The sequence below is a fragment of the Pimephales promelas genome, chromosome 20, assembly GCF_988280905.1.
Source record: "Pimephales promelas chromosome 20, fPimPro1.hap1.1, whole genome shotgun sequence".
Lineage (NCBI taxonomy): Eukaryota > Metazoa > Chordata > Actinopteri > Cypriniformes > Leuciscidae > Pimephales > Pimephales promelas.
This window is the reverse complement of record NC_142788.1, coordinates 17,770,976-17,792,668: the sequence shown is the minus strand read 5'-3', so window position 1 is coordinate 17,792,668 and position 21,693 is coordinate 17,770,976. Positions and strand designations below refer to the sequence as shown.

General features: G+C 37.3%; 2 protein-coding genes across 5 annotated transcripts; one reads left to right on the top strand and one right to left on the bottom strand.

Annotated features, from left to right (window-relative positions):
- Positions 1-562: 562 nt before the first annotated feature.
- Positions 563-9,857, bottom strand: LOC120463382 (tumor necrosis factor receptor superfamily member 1A). Of its 4 annotated transcripts, none has more exons than XM_039652431.2 (11): positions 9,765-9,857; positions 7,732-7,970; positions 6,879-6,957; positions 6,655-6,759; positions 6,424-6,549; positions 6,177-6,285; positions 5,340-5,395; positions 5,064-5,228; positions 4,899-4,939; positions 4,615-4,744; positions 563-2,686 (listed from the first exon to the last, which is right to left on the bottom strand). In XM_039652431.2, the coding sequence occupies exons 2-11, from the start codon at positions 7,759-7,761 to the stop codon at positions 2,367-2,369; spliced, it is 1,161 nt and encodes a 386-aa protein (XP_039508365.2). In that variant the 5' UTR covers positions 7,762-7,970; positions 9,765-9,857; the 3' UTR covers positions 563-2,366. The 4 variants fall into 4 exon arrangements, with proteins under 4 accessions (XP_039508365.2, XP_088980799.1, XP_039508363.2 ...); XM_089124673.1 differs by having other exon boundaries at positions 4,899-4,936; XM_039652429.2 differs by having other exon boundaries at positions 7,834-7,970; positions 9,765-9,853.
- Positions 9,766-18,210, top strand: znf362b (zinc finger protein 362b). Its single transcript, XM_039652428.2, has 9 exons — positions 9,766-9,873; positions 12,370-12,436; positions 12,690-12,936; positions 13,633-13,737; positions 13,818-14,139; positions 14,248-14,472; positions 14,803-14,881; positions 15,400-15,558; positions 15,634-18,210. The coding sequence occupies exons 2-9, from the start codon at positions 12,374-12,376 to the stop codon at positions 15,748-15,750; spliced, it is 1,317 nt and encodes a 438-aa protein (XP_039508362.1). The 5' UTR covers positions 9,766-9,873; positions 12,370-12,373; the 3' UTR covers positions 15,751-18,210.
- The last annotated feature ends 3,483 nt before the right edge of the window (positions 18,211-21,693 follow it).

The window sequence follows — 21,693 nt, the reverse complement described above, 5'->3', positions numbered from 1 at the left end:
AACTTTAAAAAAATATGTATTTTGAAAACGTTCTAGAAAAGGTTATAAAGCGTTCTAGAAAACGTTATCAACATCAAACACACAAATCTTGTCATGTACATCCTGTTGTTATTTTCCCAGTTGTTACACCAAAATTGTCCACAAAAGTGTTTTTTTTAAATACACAAACTTGAATATGACTGAAATTGCAACATTTAAAGAGGATTAGACAAAAGTAACAATTGTAAACATAAAATAATGAAAACAGTAGAGATAATGGAACACTCTAAATTAAGTTTAAAAATGTGCTAAAAAACATTACATTAATAAAAAAACATTAAAAATATTAATAAAAACTGTAATATCTCGATACTATAATGCTCTTTGGTAGGTCATTCAGTGAATGGGTCCTCAGGCTACAGAGAGTAGAGAAGTGCTGATGAAATAGAGACAAACAGGATGAAGAATCATGTAACACTGGAGTTAAGTATCAGTGAGACCTGATTATCTATAAATCTGTCTTTATAATGCTTATGGACAAAATAAAACTCCAGAACACGAACAAATGGTTACTATTTCTGTATTTCCCCCTTATTTTTCTTCACCAGTCAAATGTCAGATTTCTCCATCGCTGACAGTGACAAATGACTGATTTATGTACAACCTGCAATACTTATTAATATTAATGTATGCAATACTCAAAATAGTAGGCGGCACAGGGCATGTTAGTTAAAGATGCAGTAAGCAATTTCTGAGAAAAGCTGTTGAAAGTGGATCTGACCAAGCACCAAAACAGACGTGTAGCCAATCAGCAATAAGGGGCGTGTCCACACATGAGATTGAAATGTACCAGAATTTTGGAGCAGAGGAGCTATCAAGATAGGAGTGTGATTTTTTTAGGGGGCGGGTTTGTTTTGATGATTTCAAATATCAACAGTGTTTCTCAGAAATCACTTTCTGCACCTGTCTGGTTATGTCAGTATGCAGATCATGACACAAATCCAAAGTACTTCAAAGTACCATGTAGAAATATTACTTCCATATAAAAGGCTAACAGGGTTATGCATCGCAAAATAATGGAAAATAACAAGTATTACAATAAAGCTTTCATCTCGGCCTGCATAGAAAAACAAACATGCAGGGCAAGTATAGTCACGAACAAAACAAAAAATGATTTTACTGAATTGCTCAAAAAGACGAGTAACTTACCGGTTTGAATCAGTTTGACTGCATTCACTATGTGATGTTACAGCAAGAATGTTTGCTCATAACTTTGACAGAACCTTCTGAACACTAAATTGTTTTTAATTTTAACATGGTAATACATTTTACGGTGTATTTAAGAATGCTGTATGTAAAATGTTTTTTCTTTTGATTAGTTAAAAGTATTACTGTTTACTAATTGGAAAAAATAATACATTATCCAATAGGCCTAATAATGAAATATTCTCCCATTTATTTAATAATCACAAAAATGAATAAATAATGTCATTTGGAATCACCAAAGTGGGTTTGAGGGATGGCATTTTACATTCTCAGAGAACATACAGTACATTTCTTTGAACTGACAACGAGCAAATGGGTTATGGTAATATACAAGCCTGGAAAAACAAAATAAAAAAAATGCTTTTGATGTGGTTTATACAATAGTCAGATGAATCTCCACAGCAGGGGAAATTCCTTGTTCAGAGGCCACAGCACCTGTTTGCTGACATTCACTAAACTTAATGTCAGAACTTTTCTCTTTCTGCACAGCAAGGACACCTTCACTGTCACACTTTTTATTTTTATAACAACTGAATCTGAAACATACGAATCAATCAATTATGTTTTTATTAAAAAAAGTTACAAATATACACTGGTGTGACAATGTGAATTAAGTAATAGCCCATTGTAATATAACTTTTAGCGTGAAACATAACACAGTAAGCACCTATGTTTATCCTGAAAACCAGTACAGTACGTCCTTAAATTAATAGTGGATGATAAAGGTCTGGTTTCACAGACAGTGCTTCAACTTAGCCATATATGCCTTAGTTGAGTTAAGACATTTAAGTAGGTTTTATAATCGTGCCTTAAAAAAAACATCACTGGTGTGTATCTTGAGATGCAAGTTGCTTTCAGTTAAATTAGCTCAAACATGCATTTTAGTTTGGGACTAGGCTTAAGCCTTGCCTGTGAAACCAGGCAATAAATTTTTTTTTTAAATTCAAAGTTAGAACCAGTCAATTATTCTATATTTATTCTACTTTACAGTGTGCTTAAATAAAACAACACATTTTTAACCATGACTGAGCGTTTCCTGTTAAAAGTACAGAAGACCTCGCAGAGTTCCCTGTAAATGATTGTGAAATTCAACTGCAGCACTCACACATGAGGAGATGGAGTCAAGATGAGGCAGATTTCATGCTAGACTGCAGTTGCTCTAGCTTCTCTTGCAGTTCCTGGGCACAGCCAGACAGGTTCATGTAGTGTAATGTTGAGTAGATATTCTCCAGCTTCGCTCCACTGCTCTGACTCCACAGACGCAGCATCAGGTACTGCTTTTCTAGATAGGACGGCCCTGCCTCCAGTTCGATACGTTCCATCTGATCATCTGACACGGAAAGCAGTCGCAGAAATTCCTTCCAGCGTGTCACAGGAATCTCTCTTATGATGGTGTAGAGCACTGGTGCTGGCCAGGTCTCTTTCTGCAACACCTGCATCACTGGGGAAATATGTAGATATGGCCTTTAGATACAGATACAGAGTTGGATTAAACAGAGTAAAATGCTTTTAAAAGGTCAAGAAACCCCGAGCTGTCATGTAAAATCTCCTGTTGGTTCATTTTGATATTTGAGTTGAAAATACTTAAATGTACACTACGTAACTACATTTAAACAGCGAGTCAAAACATCAATTTAAAAGTCCCATTAAAAAAAGCTTTTCGGAGATTTGAAATGTTGTTGAAACAAATAGTCCATTACAAGATAACAATCAGTCTAGCAACAAGACAAACAATACAGCTTGCGGTAGGTCCTTTTCCTATTTAGCACCAAAACAATCTTCCTAACATTGTCCGGGAAGAAGACACAGTCTGTCAGTTCAAATCTAGACTAAAAACACATCTCTTTGACCTAGTTTACACATAACACACTATAAACTCATATAGTTCAATGTTCGGCTACATAGTTTAGATCAGCCGGAACCGGGAACTCTTCCCACAAATCCTGATGTACTTGGTACATCATATGAAGCTAATACTACGCTAATATTAATCTCTCTAATATTAGTATCCTGAGGTTTGCCACAGTCCGCCCGGATCCAGGCCGTATCCAGATCTGAAGAAGGACAACGCAGTCCTGAAGTGTCAAGTCTCTCCCCTGTGAAGGCTTCCATCACTTCCCTTTACCTCTGTAAAGATTGTCGGGATAATTCTGGTTTGTGTGGCTATGCAGACGTGACAAAAAATTCTGAATTACGCATTTTTAAGAACAAACAAGTAGTTTGTTGAGTGCTGATTTGTGAATGACTACACATTTAAACACGCATACCTTTGGACTGAATACAAGATTTGCATGTTTACGCCGTCTGCGTTTTCTAGGGTTTGCGTTTTTGAGGTTTAGGATGAGATTACGAATAATCGTTTGCAACTTCGAACCAATTTCAGGGAGTGCATTCTCGAGACACCAGGCACTGTTTTGTGCGGATGGGCGGCCGCGGAGTGTGTTAAGAGTTTTTCTGTTTGAATGTATTTTAGTGTGTAGTGTTTTAGGGTTAAATGAAATACAAGTAATCTTAAAAAATCCCCAGACAGAAAATGACCAAAACCAATTCTCTGTTTTTCTACGGATATACAATAAATAAGCCATAGAAAAGCACGTTTTTATGAAAGTGTGATACAAAAGACATGAAAGTAGCGCCGCATGAGGGGACTGATACATAGTGTTTTATCAAATATTAGACGGCTGAATAGTGCAATACTCCAATCCGAATTCAGTATTTCAGAGAGCCGTGTGATATGAACTTTTAACATGCAATTGTAGCCTATCATACAGTTTTTTTTAATGTGTGCCAATGGTAAATAAAATTAAGGATGTTTAATGAGATCTAAAACAAAAATCCCTCCTTTTTTATTCGTATCTACTCTGAAAATCATCTACTGCATTTAATCAGCCATTTTAACGCCCTTTCAACATGAAGTTGTGAGGCTCCTACCACACCGCCAAGGAAGCAACTAAGTGTGCGAGTCATTAGAAGTTACCATCTGATTAGACAGTTCTCAGAAGTTCTTTGCCTTTGATTGTGATCACCTAGCCTCCAGGCTTAGCATACAATATCTCATACGCCTACACGAGTCGCAAAAGGGATAAGACTACACTCTAAAAAATGCTGTGTTGTTTTAACCCAATTTTGGGTCAAATATGGACAAACCCGAAATGTTGGGTTAAAAATGTAATGTAAAAATTTAACCCAACGGCTGGGTTAGTCCATATTTGACCCAAAGTTGGGTTAAAACAACCCAGCATTTTTTAGAGTGTAAAAGACTCAAATTGAATAGAAAAGGAATCAAAAGATTCAAATGGTTTTAAAACAAAGTACACCTAGGCTACACTTAATTAAGATTTGCAATATATACATTTTTCATATAATTACATTTTGGGTTTCCATTTGCTATCAGGGGTGTCATGATGCTCTGTAAGTCTCCACTGAAGACACTGCGTGGGAAGCTGGTCACTGGTAAAGTTTTGATAGAGGTTTCATCGCAGGCTGAGGTATATCTTTCCTTTAAAGACAAACAAATGATTATCAAGGTGATGACTGTCACTAGAACATGTCAGAGATCAACATTTCCACCTTGTAATTTCATTGTGCATAATAGAAAAATGTAAAAAAAAAATAATAATAATAATAATAATAAATTAAAAAAAATTACAAACCATTGCTATGGGAATGTTGATTACATCATTAGGTTGGTCTGCTAAAACAAAACAAAAAATATTTGGTCACTACATAGATTATCTGGAATATAACATACAGATCTTCTAAATCAAAGTGCATTTCCTATTTAAAAAAAAAAAAAGTACATGTGACAGTATATGAACCTGGTTGAATGTGAATGTTTGACTGTTTGCCAATTTGCCAGGTTTTGTATGGGCAGCAAAGCCATTTCCATCTACAGAACCGGATGAGTAGAAGACAGAGAAGACCACCCAATAAGACCACAATGATGAGAGACACCAGCAACAGCAGCTTTGGAAATCCTAAGACTAATGGACAATTTATTTAAACACACACACACACACACACACAAAAATAAGATTAGTATTTTTTATGGTTTGCATAAATATTTCTATGAGCATGTTAGGATGTTGTGATACCTTGTGGTTCATGTGTGGTACAAAAAGATTTACACGACTCGTTCTTGCAGCCAAACCTGAAACAAATTACATTAAGCAATAGGATGATTAACATTTACTCTGCCTTAAATCACTTTCATTACAAATATCTCCAAACTGTAGGCTCAACTATAAAATAACAACCAACCGATTTACCACAAACAATTTTACAAGCTTATAAAAAAAATTATTCTATTCTTTGGTGAGGTGGAAACTGAAATAGTATTTTATTGCTAATCATGGGTATACAATAGTGATGTGCCCAAAGCCGAATACATTATAATGGCTACAAAAACGAATAACGAATTCTACCGAATAATTAAAAAGATTATTCGGCCGACACAGTAATAACAGGTTAGCTAGCACGATATTATAGCTGCATAAACCTCTAAAATCACTACACAATAATTACTGTGTAAGTGAATGAGTTACTATATGAATGAATTAAAAAAAAGAGCTTGCGATAGCAAATCTATATTCGTTTAAAATGGCCTACTCATGTAATTTGACAAACTTCCGGTTAAAGCCCAACTCACTTCCGGATTTATCCAAATACAGATATAGATACAAATAATTTTTGAGACAATTACCAATTCAGATACTAGCTCCGCTCTGTCCATACCCTTAATAAACAGTCACAAATGCAGGAAATTCTGATGCTGAATTTCCACCATATGCACAGGAAAACCACAACACATTAACCTACATGCTAAAGCCTATAATAATCAAACAGGAACTTTCAAAAATCCTTGTTCTCCACAAATAGAGTAATTTACATTGAGATTCAAAATACAGAAAAATGTGAATTTGGCCACATACTCTACACAGCTTTGGCATCGTCCACCATCCAGAAAATCGCCAGTCTTACAAGTTACTGCTGTGGTTGTAGTAGTCATTTGTTGGTTACATGTCTCTTTACAGTTCGAACCTGAGTGACGATATAAGGGGGAAAAATAATCAGTCATGGTTTCCTGGCCACAAGATGTTCAGCATTTTTTATTACAATAGAAAGCATCATCTGTGTCCCTTGGTCAAAAGTTTGTAAACTTCCTTTAGTGGTACTTACATTCATTGGGACTGCAGTCTTGGCAATTACAGGGTTTACAAAAATAATCTGATTTGTAAAACCCAGGTTTACAAACGCAGACTCGCTTCTTTGTTGATGTGCAGGTGGTAAGCTCTACTTCATTGACTGTAAAACCATGATTGTCATTGTCTTACAGTATATCCAGATTTAAAGGTCATCCTGCTACAATTACATAAATTACAAAATAGCGTATTCTAATATTTTACTTACCACCACTACAAGGTTCACATTTTAAGCAATGTGTCAGTCCATTTTCAATGTCCATGTAATGATCGTGCTGACACTCTACACAGAAATTTTCTTTTTTGTGAAATCCTGCAAAATATGATACAATACTTATTGCAGAGAGGTGGAGGAGGTCCATCTTTTATGTGTGTTTCACTGTGGATTTAGTATTCCTTTTATTTTAAGCAGTGCAAGGCAGATCTGGTTACCTGCTGAACATTTTCCATTTGCATTGAGTGCTCTTGTATTTTGGCATTGGCATTGGGATGCAATAAATAGTATAAATACCTGAAATAAACACAATTAACTGCAATCAAATAAATCAAACATGTGGTTTAACAACCTTCTGAACATATTAAATACCATCATATTTACGTATATACTGTACCTAGCATCTGAATGTAATATCTACCCAACATCATATATCTGAATAGATATATGTTTCAAATATTTGTGAATTTTCATATATACAAAGATACAACACTGTAGAACACAAAAGATATTTTAAAGAATGTTGGTAACCAGACAATTGATGGTAGCCATTGACTTTCATTTAATTTTTTTCCAACCATGGAATTCAATGGCTTCCGTCTCGTTCATTCAAAATTCTTTAAAAACATCTTTTATGTTCAACAGAAGAAAGAAAATACAGTAGTACAGGTTTGGAACAACTTGAGGGTGAGTAAGGGAGGACAAAAATAAATACAGACAGAAAGATCCCTCCAAAGTTGGGAAAAGTGGACTTTAAAATCTTTTTATTTTTAAATATTAATTCTAACAATCTAATACATTTTTTTTTTTTAAATATTGTTCCTTATACCCAATCCCTTTGAATCCATGTTTTGCATTGAGGACTTAAACCCTCAGGCTTAAAGACCCACATTTGATTCATTAATTTAAAAATAAAATGTTGTTACTTGTTAAATATATCACTATAATATATATATACTTAGCCATGTTAATTTAACATAAGTCTGCATTACACATATCTGTTATTTTCATTGAAATTTTCAACAAAATATGTCTAAGGAAAAGCAATGCTGGTAAATAAAAAGGACTTACCCAATCAAAACACAGTGTTGACACAGTCATAATGAGATGCTCAGTTTCAGCTAAAGAGTCATGAATGTCGAGTAATAGTATGATTTGAATTCATAGACTTACAAATTGAAGAGGACATGAAATATTCCGACTCTGCTTCATGTCAGCATTTGTGGCATCCACCACCTGCCTCACTCTGACAGAGTATCCGTGCAGACAGGAAAGTGAGTAACCAACCAAGAAAGCTTTATGTACAAGATCTAAGAGAGAGTGACAGATGAGAAACAGGAAAACACGTCAGACCAATAACCTCAGCGTGGTACAGTTGAATATCAGATCGTTTGGTTAATAAACTTATCCCACACAGTCATTAATTTGATCATAAGCTATATCACATTCCATAACATTAATAAAATGAATGAAATTATGAACTACCATATTGACATCCAGTGGAGGATCATTTTAACTTTTCCTCAGTTAAATATTTATAGTTTGAATGGTGGGGAATAGAATTTTGATTTGATGAAGTAAAACTATGCTAGTTTGTTCTGTGTTTTCACTTCTGTGATACTCATAGAGTACAATTGAGATTGTCCTACCTATACTGTAGCTAAGCAAAGAAGACAAATTAGTTCTCTTGTGTCTCTTGCAAACATGTTGTGGGCTAATTGCTTCTTGGTCTAGCTCACTGTAGCTTGGTGTCTGCTTTAGGCCTAAAATTTGCTTCATGTAATAACATTTAAATGTATAAAAATGTTGGATACAAATATGCTGAATGTATGATTCCATGAGTCCTGGGTCTAAAGAGAGAGGAAACTTAAAGAGAGAAACCTCACCACCTTTCTAACGTCACAAGAGGAGTGATACAATCGGCGAAGAGTCTGAGTGCTGAGGAAACGCCGCTAAGCCAATTAGATTCGAGAACAGGAACTATCTGTTGTGAACTGTCCAAACGATTTGACTAAGTCTAAATATTATTTCACATCACTGAATCAACCTTAATACGTTTATTTGCAATAATAAAACTAAATTTATTTGGGTGAACTAACCCTTTAACTCATACATATACTAATGCATCTAACATCTAATGTTAACTAATGGAACCTTATTGTAAAGTGTTACCACAAAAAGGTTTATAAATTCCATTAATAAATATTTTACTAATGGTAAGTCATGTCAATAAAGCATCTACAAATGTTAGTAACGCAGCAGTTAATGTTGAATAGTGTACACTTTACAATAAGGTTTAAATTCCATTAATAAATGCTTAATTAATGGCAATTAATGTTAATAAAGAGTCTACAAATGTTAGACTCTAGTCACTCTTTCAGTTTTTATCTAAAAACATTTTCCCAGAAAGATTGAGTTAGAATAGTTTATAAGAGCACAATTAGAAGCATAATGAGGTCGTAAAAGCAGACAGTCTCTGACAGTCTTAGTCACTTGTCAGCTGTCTTTTTCAAATCACATCACAAGTGATGTAATACCGATGTATGTCATAGAATAAAACTTGGAAGTGTCAAGACTTCATTTAAGCCATTTAACAAAGAAAAAAAAACATTGACTTTGACGATGGAATCAAAAGTGCTAAAATACTAACTCATTTCTGCATTTTGGCCCCAAAAAAGAGATGCCATACCAGCACCATTCTATTTCACCAGTTCTCAGAAAACGCTTACTGCACCTTTAAATTTCCCAAAACAACCACAGACTACCAAACTAGCTACTAATAATAATAATTTAAAAAAAAAACAATCTGGGTTAACTTGCTTATAAAAATGTTTTAAGTTAAAAATATTAATTCATATATGGAACTATAGACCTAAGTATAGTTAATCTGGTTACTACAGTCAATTTTGCATGGGGAAGTCTCAATTCTGTGTCCCTTCTTTCATAAATAGAAGCAGCTGCGCAGAGCTAAACAGATAAAGATGCCTGACCAACTGCTTTAGCCTAAAGCAATGATCAGTAGGAAGCAAAAACAGCCTCAGATGAAGGCTACCAGCTAAAATGAGAGATTTTGGTGTACAGCACCCAGAAGTGAACAGACTGACCCGGAAGCTGTGCTGTCTGGAGGCGCATAGAGAACATTCAGCCTCTTCACTGCTTTATTAAAGCCTCTCCTGCGAGAAAAAAAAACACTCTGACTGATCGATATAAAAGGTTTGTGCACTCATATCGTCTTTTTCCTTTTGCCCACACTGAGCAATCGTGCACATTACAGCATTGTACGAGAGATAAGTGTTCGACGGGAGCGATTTATCGCCTTTGATCTACCACAGGTTGCAAAAAGCGGAATATAACATCATAAATGGCATTATCTAAATGCATTGTACATGCATGTACTTATGTTTTAAATATGCATTCGCTATAACGCTGTTATAAAGCGATCGGGACGGCAGATGTTGTAAAAAATGACAGCCGCGCACAGCCTTTCTCCAATTGTAAGACATTTTTGCACGGCATGATTGTCGGAAGTGTCAGTTTTTTTCACGGGGGCCGGGCAATTCAAAGGTGCTAGTCTTCGTAAACAAACACACACACACACACACACACTTAAAACCACAAACATCTCGTTGAGCGAGCGGTTCCTCCCTGAAAAAAAATTGACCGACTTCAGTGTGAATCATTAGGCTCTGCAGAATATGGCGTCCTTATGAAAATATAACAGGCTGCCATTTTTGTTTTGTTTTTTCTTTTGTCTGAAATGTTTTTGGTGAAATTGTGCAGGAATTAGTCCGAGACTCTATGTAATCAGTAGATACCGAGATAACCACGACGTGCTGCTGTATGGGGAATCATATCACTAAAGTTTAGTGACTGTTGTTTTCCTCTAAAGAGGCGTCAGGATTTTTTTTCTACTTTAGATATTGATCTGTTGAATTACTTGTTTAAATAGTTTTGATTATGCTTTTAAATTTGAAATCTAACATTGGGCCAGGATGTTTAACACGAGTCAGATTATGAGTCACATGGCAATTACAATTCTTGACACTTCATTTGAGCTGATGACTCAATTTGTTACCAATTAAAAAGAAAAAAACACTATGTTAACCATCAAAGTCAGAAATGGGTCAAAAATAACTGATATTTAAAAATAGTTGTCGAATGTGTAGCAAATGTTGTTTTGTTTTACTTGTTAATTGAGATTGAGTGTTTATTTAAGTTACGATTATTGAGGGTTATAGAAATTGTCCCGATTTTTACTATTAACAATAGTTTCTAACACAATATATGTTATTACAGTTATTCTTACCTGGCTATTAATCCACCACAAAAGATGTAGGTGTCTTTGTTTCAATTTTGATATTTTTAGGTCAAACCGTTCTTGTCTGTCAGTCATATAATGGAGGTATATGGGGTCCACCTCAATGAGCATGCACAGAGATGTCCAAATTAAACATGATTTAATGACTCATACATGTAAACTACACATTGATGGCCTAAGACACAAACCGAACGGTTTGTGTAAGAAAGCAAACAGTATTTATATAATTTTTATCTCTTGTAATCACAGTCACGTCCAAGTATGAGGGCGAGGGCGCTTCTGTCTGTGCAAGTGCCGGAAAGCCCCGGAAATGATCTCTTCCGCGTGTACGTCACTCATTGATTACACAGAGATTTCAGAAGTGTTACCCTTCACTGTGAAGATCCAAACATATTTAGATATACAGGAAATTGCAATGGAAGACGATTTTGATATATCAACAGACAATGTTGATTTTTTTTTGTACGTGGCTGTGGTTACAAGAGGTAAAAACAATTTAAATACTGTTCGTTTTCTCACACAAACCGCTTGTTTCGTGTCTTAGGCCATCAATGTGTACTCACATTTACAAGTCATTAAATCATGTTTAATTTGGACTTCTCTGTGCATGCTCTTTGAGGTGGACCCCATAAAACTCCATTATCAAAATTGAAAATTCTATGGAAACAAAGACACCTACATCTTGGATGCCCTTGAGGCAAGCTAAAACATATCAAAAAGTAATTTCAAAGTGAACTATCCCTTTAATTCCCAAATCAATTTATTTTGGTTTTACAGTAGTAACGTTAACAACTCAAGTAATTACAGTGTGAATATTTGTACAGGAAACTTTTTGGAAAAGTGTTAAAGGAAGAGCTTTTGTCATCATTTACTCACCCTCATTCCATTCCAAACCCCTATGACTGACTTTCTTCTGTTAGACACAAAAGGCAGAATGACAGCCTCAGTCACCATTCACTTTCATTAAAAGGAAAAAATACATTTAAAAATAAAAAAGACATGCTAGATTTGAAGGACCTGTCAATGAGGACAGAATTGTTATTTTCATCAATTTGTGAACAACTGAAACAAGCATATCACATACAGTTGAAATAAATTCAATAAATCATCTGACTGAAAACAATAAAGATCTGAGTATTTATGTTTATTTTTAGTACAAAAAAATTACTTTATATTATAGATTTTGCACTGGTATGTATTGTTTTTAAATAAATTACTAAAAAGCAAAACTAAAATAAACGTGATTTATTTACATCTCATTAGTAATACTTCCTAACTAGACTCAATTTGTGTTACGAACACTGAGATTTAGTTGAGAAATATGTTTCTAAAAGCTTTTAGGCTGATGTGTGATTTTAAACTGTGATTTGACCCGCACTCTGTTTTATTAGAAGGATGGCAGAGCCTCGATTCAATAACCCATATTTCTGGCCACCACCTCCATCTATGCCAGGCCAAGTGAGTATTGTGTTTTTTAGTACAGTGTGATTACTTAGTCATACTGTACCTTTCGTTACAGAGCGAAACTGTGGCATTTGAATGTAAGAAAACATGACAATGGGCATTTTTGCAAATCTGTACAACTCGATGTGGTTTGCCAAAACATGCAACGAAACCTAGATAAAAGTTTCCCCCCATGTTTTGTTCGGATGGTTTAGTGTCTCCTGTCGCTTGATGTCTCGTGTCTAACTTAACCGATGAATTTTTACAGTTGGATAACCTGGTTCTTATCGACAAGATCAAAGAGCAACTGATGGCAGAAAAGATTAGACCTTCGCATTTGCCGCCTACCACTGTTCCCTCTCAGCAGACCCTGCTGGTGGCCTCTCCACCTACAGACGTTGGGCAACATTTAATGTCTCTCCCCAAACTGCAGCAGGTAGCGAGTCTTCAGGCCCACAATTCCTCTCAGCCTGACATCGCCCTGCACGCCCGCCCAGCGTCAAGCACCATTGCAGGTACCGATAGCCCTCCCGTGCATTATCATGACAAAGTTCACCTTCACACTTCATCATTGTGTATTGTACATTTTAGTTTTGTGGATGTAGATATCTTTTATGTGGGTCAACAATGTGATGTGTTTTTACATCTTCTGCAGGAATTACGATTTTGACAGAACCTCTAGGAAATTACATGTTTTTTGTTTAGCTGTCTATTCAGAATCATAGGAGATCTCTGTAAACAAGATTGTGAATCAATTTAGACCTGTCCTGAAATCATAAGGAAAAAATGCCTCATTAAAATAATTCGTTTTTGGGTTGTTTTTTTTTTTTAAAAACAGAGAAAATCTTAAATTGTGTGGTGTAAAATTATAATATAATATATAATTAAAGCTTCACTAATATTTAATTAATATTTAATAAAGTCATGTGGTCCAACCAATATGAGTCATTTAGCGAAACTCACCAAAATCATAATGATATTTTTGAATGAATAATTCATGATATCTGTAAAAAAAAAAAAAAAAAAATGGTTACACCACACAATCATTTTTATACTCCATACATTTATACGTCAAATAAATGTAACTTACCAAAACCATGTGAAACCAGCATAAATACAAAGTGTACATTTCTAAGAATTTGGCCAATGCACACTCTTGTATGTCACTGACCCTGTAGTGACATCCGTGCTATTTTCTTACATGATTTCAGAGCTGAATATTGATGACAAGTCTGCGGTGAAGGCAAAAGGATTATGGGAAGACTGGCATATGCGACAAGCAGTGGACCAAGCCTCCAGATCAAACCATCGCTCAGGTGGTAGACACACAAAAGTCATTAACTTTCCATTTGCCATAGACAAGTTATTAACCTTCTTTTTGATTTTAAAAAAACAGGTCTCATGCTGTCCTCACGCATTGAAAGCCACAACACCTCTGAGGCTATAACTCCCACCACCCCGACATCTAGCAGTCAGAACCGTTTAGGTGGAGCACCTTCCATAAACACCATTTCCGGCCTGGCCAGCGGCCCTGGCATGGAGCACATGAAAAGCGGAGGTCTGATAGGGATGCTGGGACCACAGCCCAAAGCTCCACGGGGCCGCAAGAAGATTAAAGCAGAGAACAACACGGGCCCCTTGCTGGTGTTGCCCTACCCGCTTCTGGCCTCAGGCCCTGACCAGGCGGTTACCATCGCCAAAGAAGGAAAAACATACAGGTCACTGTCAATAATGAATCACACCAATTTACGACCTGTATTACATCTCATATTTCGCATAAACTTTAATTTCAGTTATTCGTTATTTCATTTTTGCATTTCAAACAGGTGTAAAGTGTGTCCACTCACTTTCTTCAACAAGTCAGAGATGCAGATTCATTCCAAGTCCCACACGGAGGCCAAACCCCACAAGTGCCCTCACTGTTCAAAGTCCTTCGCCAACGCCTCATACCTAGCACAGCACTTACGGATTCACTTAGGCATTAAGCCCTACCACTGCTCCTATTGTGAGAACTCTTTCCGCCAGCTATCACACCTCCAACAGCACACCAGGTCTGAAAAACTCTAAACTGAAAACTATATGAAGAGTTCAGATGCAAAAGCCTCTAAATGCCATTTGAAATTTTCTTCTTTAATGATGATTTTTATCAAACTTGTATATTTAAGTTCAGTCATTTCACTTAAATAACAATTAATAGGTAATTATCATTGCCATTTAAGTGAAATCACTGAACTTAAATATACAAGCTTGATAAAAATGATCATTCTAGAAGAAAATTTCAAATGGCACTTAGAGGCTTTTGCATCTGAACTCTTCATATATATATTAAAAAAAAAAAAAAAACAGTTTAGAGTGTTAATATATCTCTCTTTGCTTTTAAGGATTCATACTGGTGACAGACCATATAAATGTGCCCAACCTGGATGCGAAAAGGCATTCACACAACTCTCAAACCTACAGGTGAGGACAGCTTAAAGATAAGGGCTGGATTAAAAGTACATTGTACAAATGTAAATAATGTTCATATATATATATATATATATGAATATTATACAATAACTTGTACACTGTATAACACTGTAAAACAACATTGACCAATGTGCTATACAATTTGGAGAAACATTTATACAGTGATAATACATAATACAATACGTATTATAATACATATATCTAACAACTCTCACAAAACAAACAAGCTACTAACATATCAGCAGTTAGAGTTAGACATAAAAACGAGAGAAAAAAGATGAGTTTTTAAAAGAGATTTAAAAGATACCAATGTGGAGGCAGTTCTAATATGCAAAGGCAAACTATTCCAGAGTTTCGGAGCCAACATTGAAACTGTTGAAGACAGGAAATGCTATATATATATATATATATATATATTTTTTTTTTTAATTGTCAATGTAATTGTCAATACTTTATACTACCGCCTTAATACGTGTTCAATGTTTTTCCTTATTTTTTCTCCTGTTCAGTCTCACCAGAGACAACATAACAAAGACAAGCCATACAAATGTCCAAACTGCTACCGAGCCTACACAGACTCCGCCTCCTTACAGATCCATCTCTCCGCACATGCCATCAAGAACGCTAAATCATACTGTTGCAGCATGTGTGGCCGCGCATACACCTCAGTGAGTACCGATCTTCCTCAACGTATGGGAAAATACCTCTCTTGTCCTATCATAAAACCATCTTCTGTTTTTCAGGAAACCTACCTTATGAAGCACATGTCCAAACACACCGTGGTGGAGCATCTCGTCAGCCACCATTCCCCGCAGAGAACAGAGTCTCCCAGCATCCCCATACGCATTTCACTAATTTGAGCTTCCCTCCTCACGTTTCTCTTCCATGAAAAGGTATTTTGTTCGCCGCGATGGTCTTCCGTTGAGAAAAAAGAAGAATGTGATGAGACCTCGGAGGACATTTGAGTCTGATATTGTCTTTTCCCCATTTTAGCTCTTAGTGATATTAAGCCTATAGGCTACAGACTCAAGAAATGCTGTCTGAACTGAATTGAATTGTTCAATTCAACTACAGACACCACTCAAAAAGGATTTGATTGATTATTTCAAAAACAGAATGTCACAGTTGTGATCATTTTACATTTTGTTTCAAAGGTGTGTAAGGGAGACTTCCAAAGATACTCTTTAAGCACTTTTTCAGCCTCGTGGTTTCGCTCAAAGTAAGATGATTTTTTTAGAATGGGAGCAGCTTCTCGCTTTGGGCAGCTATGAGAGTTCAAGCATAGTTTTAGAAAGTCGGGGGGATTTTGTTGGTTTCCGTCTCCACTTCTACTCTTTATCGTTTGTTTTAACAGGATATTGTGTTGTTTTACTGTGGATGTGACACTTCTTCCACTTTAAGCTTGTATTATCCTTTTATAAGGGGTATTAGGTCATGGTTGAGAAATGAAAAATGATGTTTGAGTTGAGGTCCGATTTTATGAGCATGGTTTTTGCCCCAGTATTTTTACACTGGCAAAAAAGACCCAAGTAAGGAACTGTAAAAAAAATAAATAATAATAATAAAATCCCCCAGACGATTCGTTTACATAAAAGAGGGTCAGTATGATATGACGCTCTCTAAAATAATGGCTTGTTTTATTTGCATCATAGATGTTTTACTAGTTTCACTTTTTCAGACAAGGCCTTTTTTGTGTGCAATGCAAATGCCATGCTTTCCAATCACAGTATTTTGAAGAAAAAGTGTCCTTTTTTGTCATTTTTTTTTTATTAAATGGCATAATTGCATCATGACAATGTCCATTAAATGGGGTTTTCTTGTGATGTAACAGAAGAAGTGTCACATGGGATCAGTGGTGTTAACTGAATTACACATTTAGAGTGTAACGTGACTTCTAAACTCCGTTAAGTGTTTATTCCCTCTATTCTTTCCGAGATAAGCGATACAAAAGCACCTTGAGACATTAACTTACACCGATGGATAGCTGAAAGTTTTCATTCGTTTTTTAGGTGACATTATCTAATTGCAGTGACCTATTTTGAAATGTTTTTATTGTTCAAATTGGAAGTTTGTGCACCAAAAATATCAGTAATGCTGTTTAAAGAAAATATAGAAGTCAAAAATCTAATTTTGAATGTAGTCATGTAACAAAAACACACTGGTTGAAATGAACACAAGGTCATCCAAAAGAAATAACTCTAAATCCGTTATGTTTATCTATTTTTTTGTTTGTTGCTTTGACAAGCAAAACCAGCTAACTAGCTGGTAAAATATGTTTTTAACAGAGTGGGCAGCAGTCTAAAATGTTACTTACTGGGTTAAAGCACACTTGCTCTATTGAATTATTCCAGCCAAATTTGATCATATGTGATCATATTTGCCATATGTGATGTATGCTACATCAACAGGCCACAACACTGCAGCTCTACAACATTCATTTACATTAGTGGTCATTCATACCAGTCATTTGTTAAGCTTATTGTGTTCAATTCATGTCTATTTAGTTTTTTTTTTTTTTTTCTGTTTGCAAAGGACCAAGTTGTTGCTCTCAAATGCTCAAAATTCCCCAAAATATATATAATATTGATTTATATATATACAGTATGTGTTTATTACACAGCAATGGCTTACTGGATCAAACCGGACTTTTGTTCTTTAATATTTGGAAATATGAACAATATCGCCATTTTAGATAACAGCAATTTGATGAGGATCTACTTCTTGGTGCTTTCTACAAAACCTCAGCTCATTGCCAGGAATCGGTTATTACATTACAGTATAATCCTGGCTTTTTCAGCCTCAAATCCACTTTAAATCAGTAAGACATGTACATTTACTATAAAATATACCCTGTATTCATTAATAGTGCAAATTGCAAGGTTTAGATACTGTACTTTGTTCATTTTTGTATCTGTTTAGTATATTTCAACTTATTAATATTTGTTTTTCTGTAAGTACTGATCATTGTTTTTATAGGTATCCTTGTCATTTTTACATGTACGCCTTAATTTTATCATCGTTGAAAGACCGGTTTCTTTCTCTTCCTTCCTCCATGTTGATGTTTTTCCATTTTTTCTTAAGCCTTTTTTCCGCATGGAACACTGTAATCGTTATTAATTAACTGTTAACATGTATTATGTAAGACATTGTTACATATGTTCTAAAATAATTCACGTTTTCCTTTGTCTTGCATTGTGGTTCCATATAATGATTTTGTTTAATATGCACAGACATGACTGATAGGTGAATTAAGAAAATATCAATGTCAAGAACACTTTGTATCTCTATCTTGTTTAATAAATTCAGACTGTTACACCTGAGCCTTTGTATTTTTTTAAACACGCATTGAGATCAAAAAATCATTTGTGATCCTGTTTAGGATTTTAGACTGAACCTTGATTTTCTGGGACTCTTGAGAGTAAAATACAGAGAAAGAGAAAACACCATGACACGGATTTCTGGATTTTGTCTTTTGAAGGATGGCATGACTCATTTAATGAAGTTATATAAAAGTAAAAGTATATAAAAAGATTAAAAAAAAAAATAGAAAATGTGGCAACACTTTTGTGATAACATACCTACATAAACATTTATCACGCACAGCGTTGGGTAAAGTTACTTTTAAAAGTAATGCATTACAATACTGACATAGCCCAAAAAGTAACTAATTGCATTACTACTTTACTTTTTTCACCTGGGCTGAGCTTGCCTTGTTTATTTTTTAATAACAAAAAATAGGTTCTCTTTTTGGCAAATGTAAAGGTGCGCCTACGGGTCGGGGATAAGTCTCTCACTATCGTATGTGCCTACGGACCAAACAGCAGTGCAAAGTACCCGGCCTTCTTGGGGTCTCTGGGAAGGGTGCTGGAAAGCGCCCAGAGTGGGGACTCTGTCGTTCTGCAGGGCGACTTTAGGGCTGGAGTTACAAGTTAACAAGTTACCTCGATTACGATTATTGAACGATTATTATTATTTTTCTTCTCATATGTCACTGGCAAGGCTTATATTGTAAATATTTATGTATTTTTTCTACTGAAAGAGTGCATAATCCTATATTTGTGATTCTAAAACAAGGAAACAGAGATAGCTTTTAATGCTTCTTAAATATTGAAAAATATATTATCCTATTAATATTATATATACATAACGAACACCATGTTCAAGCATAAGGGTGTTCATCAGTGCACGTGGCACCAGGACGCCCTAGGCCGCAGGTCGATGATTGACTTTGGGGTCATTTCATCTGACCTGCGGCTGTATGTCTTGGACACTCAGGTAGAGAGAGGGGCGGAGCTGTCAACTGATCACCACCTGGTGGTGAGTTGGATCCGATGGCGGGAGAGGAAGCTGGACAGACTCGGCAGACCCAGACATACTGTAAGGGTCTGCTGTGAACATTTGGCAGAGTCTCTTGTCAGAGAGATCTTCAACTCCCACCTCCGGCGGAGCCTCGACCGGATCCCGAGGGAGGCTGGAGATATTGAGTCCGAGCGGACCATGTTCTCCACCTCTATTGTCGAAGCGGCTGCTCGGACCTGTGGCCGTGAGGTCTCCGGTGCCTGTCGAGGAGGCAATACCCGAACCCAGTGGTGGACACCGGAAGTAAAGGATGCCCTCAAGCTGAAGAAGGAATCCTATCGGGCCTGGTTGGCTTGTGGGACTCCCAAAGCAGCTGACGGGAACCGATAGGCCAAGCGGACTGGGTGGTTGTGGAGGCAAAAACTCGGGCCTGGGAGGAGTTCAGTGAGGCCATGGAGAAGGACTATCAGTCCTCGAAGAGATTCTGGCAAACTGTCTGGCGCCTCAGGAGGGGGAAGCAGTACCCTACCAACACTGTTTACAGTGGAGATGGGCGGCTGTTGACCTCAACTGGGAATGTCGGCAGACGGCGGAAGGATTCAAGGATCTCCTCAATCCCGCCGTCACGTCTTCCATTGAGGAAGCAGAGGCTGAGGGCTCGGAGGTGGACTCGTCCATCACCCTAGCTGAAGTCACCGAGGTAGTCAAGAAACACCTCGGTGGCAAGGCACCGGGGGTGAATGAGATCCGCCCTGAGTACCTCAAGTCTCTGGATGTTGTGGGGCTGCCAGGGGCCTGAGGGTGTCAGTTTTGGGGACCACACGATTTAGTCTCTGCTCTTTGCAGATGATGATGTCGTGTTGGCCCCTTCAGACCAGGACCTTCAGCATGCACAAGGACGTTTTGCAGCCGAGTATAAAGCGGCTGGGATGAGAATCAGCACCTCCAAATCCGAGGCCATGGTCCTCAGTCGGAAAAGGGTGGCTTGCCCACTTCAGGTTAGTGGAGAGATCCTGCCTCAAGTGGAGTAGTTTAAGTATCTTGGGGTTTTGTTCACGAGTGAGGGAAGGATGGAACGGGAGACTGACAGACGGATCAGTGCAGCTTCTGCAGTAATGCAGTTGATGTACTGGTCTATCGTGGTAAATAAGTAGCTGAGCCGCAAAGCGAATCGATTTACCGGTCAATCTATGTTCATACAGGCGGCCGAATTGAGGGATCTCTGCAGGGTGGCTGGGCGATCCCTTAGAGCAGGGTTCCCCAAACTCAGTCCTGGAGGGCCACTGTCCCTGCAGAGTTTAGCTCTAACCCTGATCAAACACACCTGAGCAAGTTAATCCAGGTCTTCGCGATCAGTAGAAACTCACAGGTAGGTGTGTTTGATCAGGGTTGGCGCTAAACTATGCAGGGACAGTGGCCATCCAGGACTGATTTTAAGGAACCCTGCCATAGAAATAGGGTGAGAACCTTGATCACTTGGGAGGAGCTCAGTGTAGAGCCACTGCTCCTCCACATCGAGAGGGCTCAGCTGAGGTGGCTCGGGCATCTGTTCCGGATGCCTCCTGGACGCCTTTCCGTGAAGATGTTCCGGGCACGTCCCAATAGGAGGAGACCACGGGAAAGGCCTAGAGGGACTACGTCTCCCGGCTGGCCTGGGAACCCCTCGGTGTCCCCCCAGGAGAGCTGGAGGAAGTGTCTAGAGAGAGGGAAGTCTGGGGATCTCTGCATAGACTGCTTCCCCCGCGACTAGGGTTGGGTATCGTTTGAATTTGAACGATTCTGATTCCGATTCCTTGTTTCGATTCCGGTTCCTAACGATTCTCGATTTCGAATTTTTTTTAAGAGGCAGGGTCAAAAAAGTTTAGCTAACCTTGCTAACCAACGGTCTTTCTGAAGGAAATACTCCTACTGTCACAATTACTTGTCACAAATTTTGCATTTTGCCGAGATTTCGTTAATTTTTAGAAAAGTGAAGCCACACTTTGGACCGCCGACATAAGCTACTCATGTTCGACTCGCGCGGTTATGCCAACACTTCCGGTAGACGCTTCTTCGTTGGTGTTGTTCAGCGGTTTCTTCTTCCGCTCGGCGGACTGTGAATATCGAAACTAGGAATTGAAATTTTAACTTTTGAACGATTCCGGGAAAAAAAAAAGTTAGTCTCGGTTCCAATCGATACTCGATTCTCGATACCCAACCCGGCCGCGACCCGGCCCCGGATAAGCAGAAGAAGATGGATGGATGGTAAAGGCCTTTTCACATTGAAAGTGAAATCAATAAGCCTCAGTCAGAAGGAAATGCATTTTCACTTGTAGTATGTTACTCCCAAGTCCCAACACTGATCATGTTGCCAATAATTTGTTCATAAACAACAGCTATTGGTGTGTTGCTTTGAGTACAATAAGTTCAGTAAAACACTGTTGTTTGCTGAGAGTAGTTTTGAATGTTTTCTGAGTATGAAGTAATAATTTTATCTCAGATTGACATAACCAATCAAACAGGCA

Bases quoted from the DNA above. Each gene is read 5' to 3' on its own strand.
- LOC120463382 (XM_039652429.2), bottom strand. From the start codon at position 9,801: ATGTTCTCTATGCGCCTCCAGACAGCACAGCTTCCGG. The intron at 6,760-6,878 runs GTAACCAGATCT...CATATTTTGCAG, and splicing joins AAATGGAAAATGTTCAGCAG to GATTTCACAAAAAAGAAAAT. The intron at 2,687-4,614 runs GTAATTATATGA...ATATTTCCCCAG, and splicing joins AGCAAATGGAAACCCAAAAT to TGATGCAGGTGTTGCAGAAA.
- znf362b (XM_039652428.2), top strand. From the start codon at position 12,374: ATGGCAGAGCCTCGATTCAATAACCCATATTTCTGGCCACCACCTCCA. The intron at 12,437-12,689 runs GTGAGTATTGTG...GAATTTTTACAG, and splicing joins CTCCATCTATGCCAGGCCAA to TTGGATAACCTGGTTCTTAT. The intron at 14,473-14,802 runs GTCTGAAAAACT...TTTGCTTTTAAG, and splicing joins CACCTCCAACAGCACACCAG to GATTCATACTGGTGACAGAC.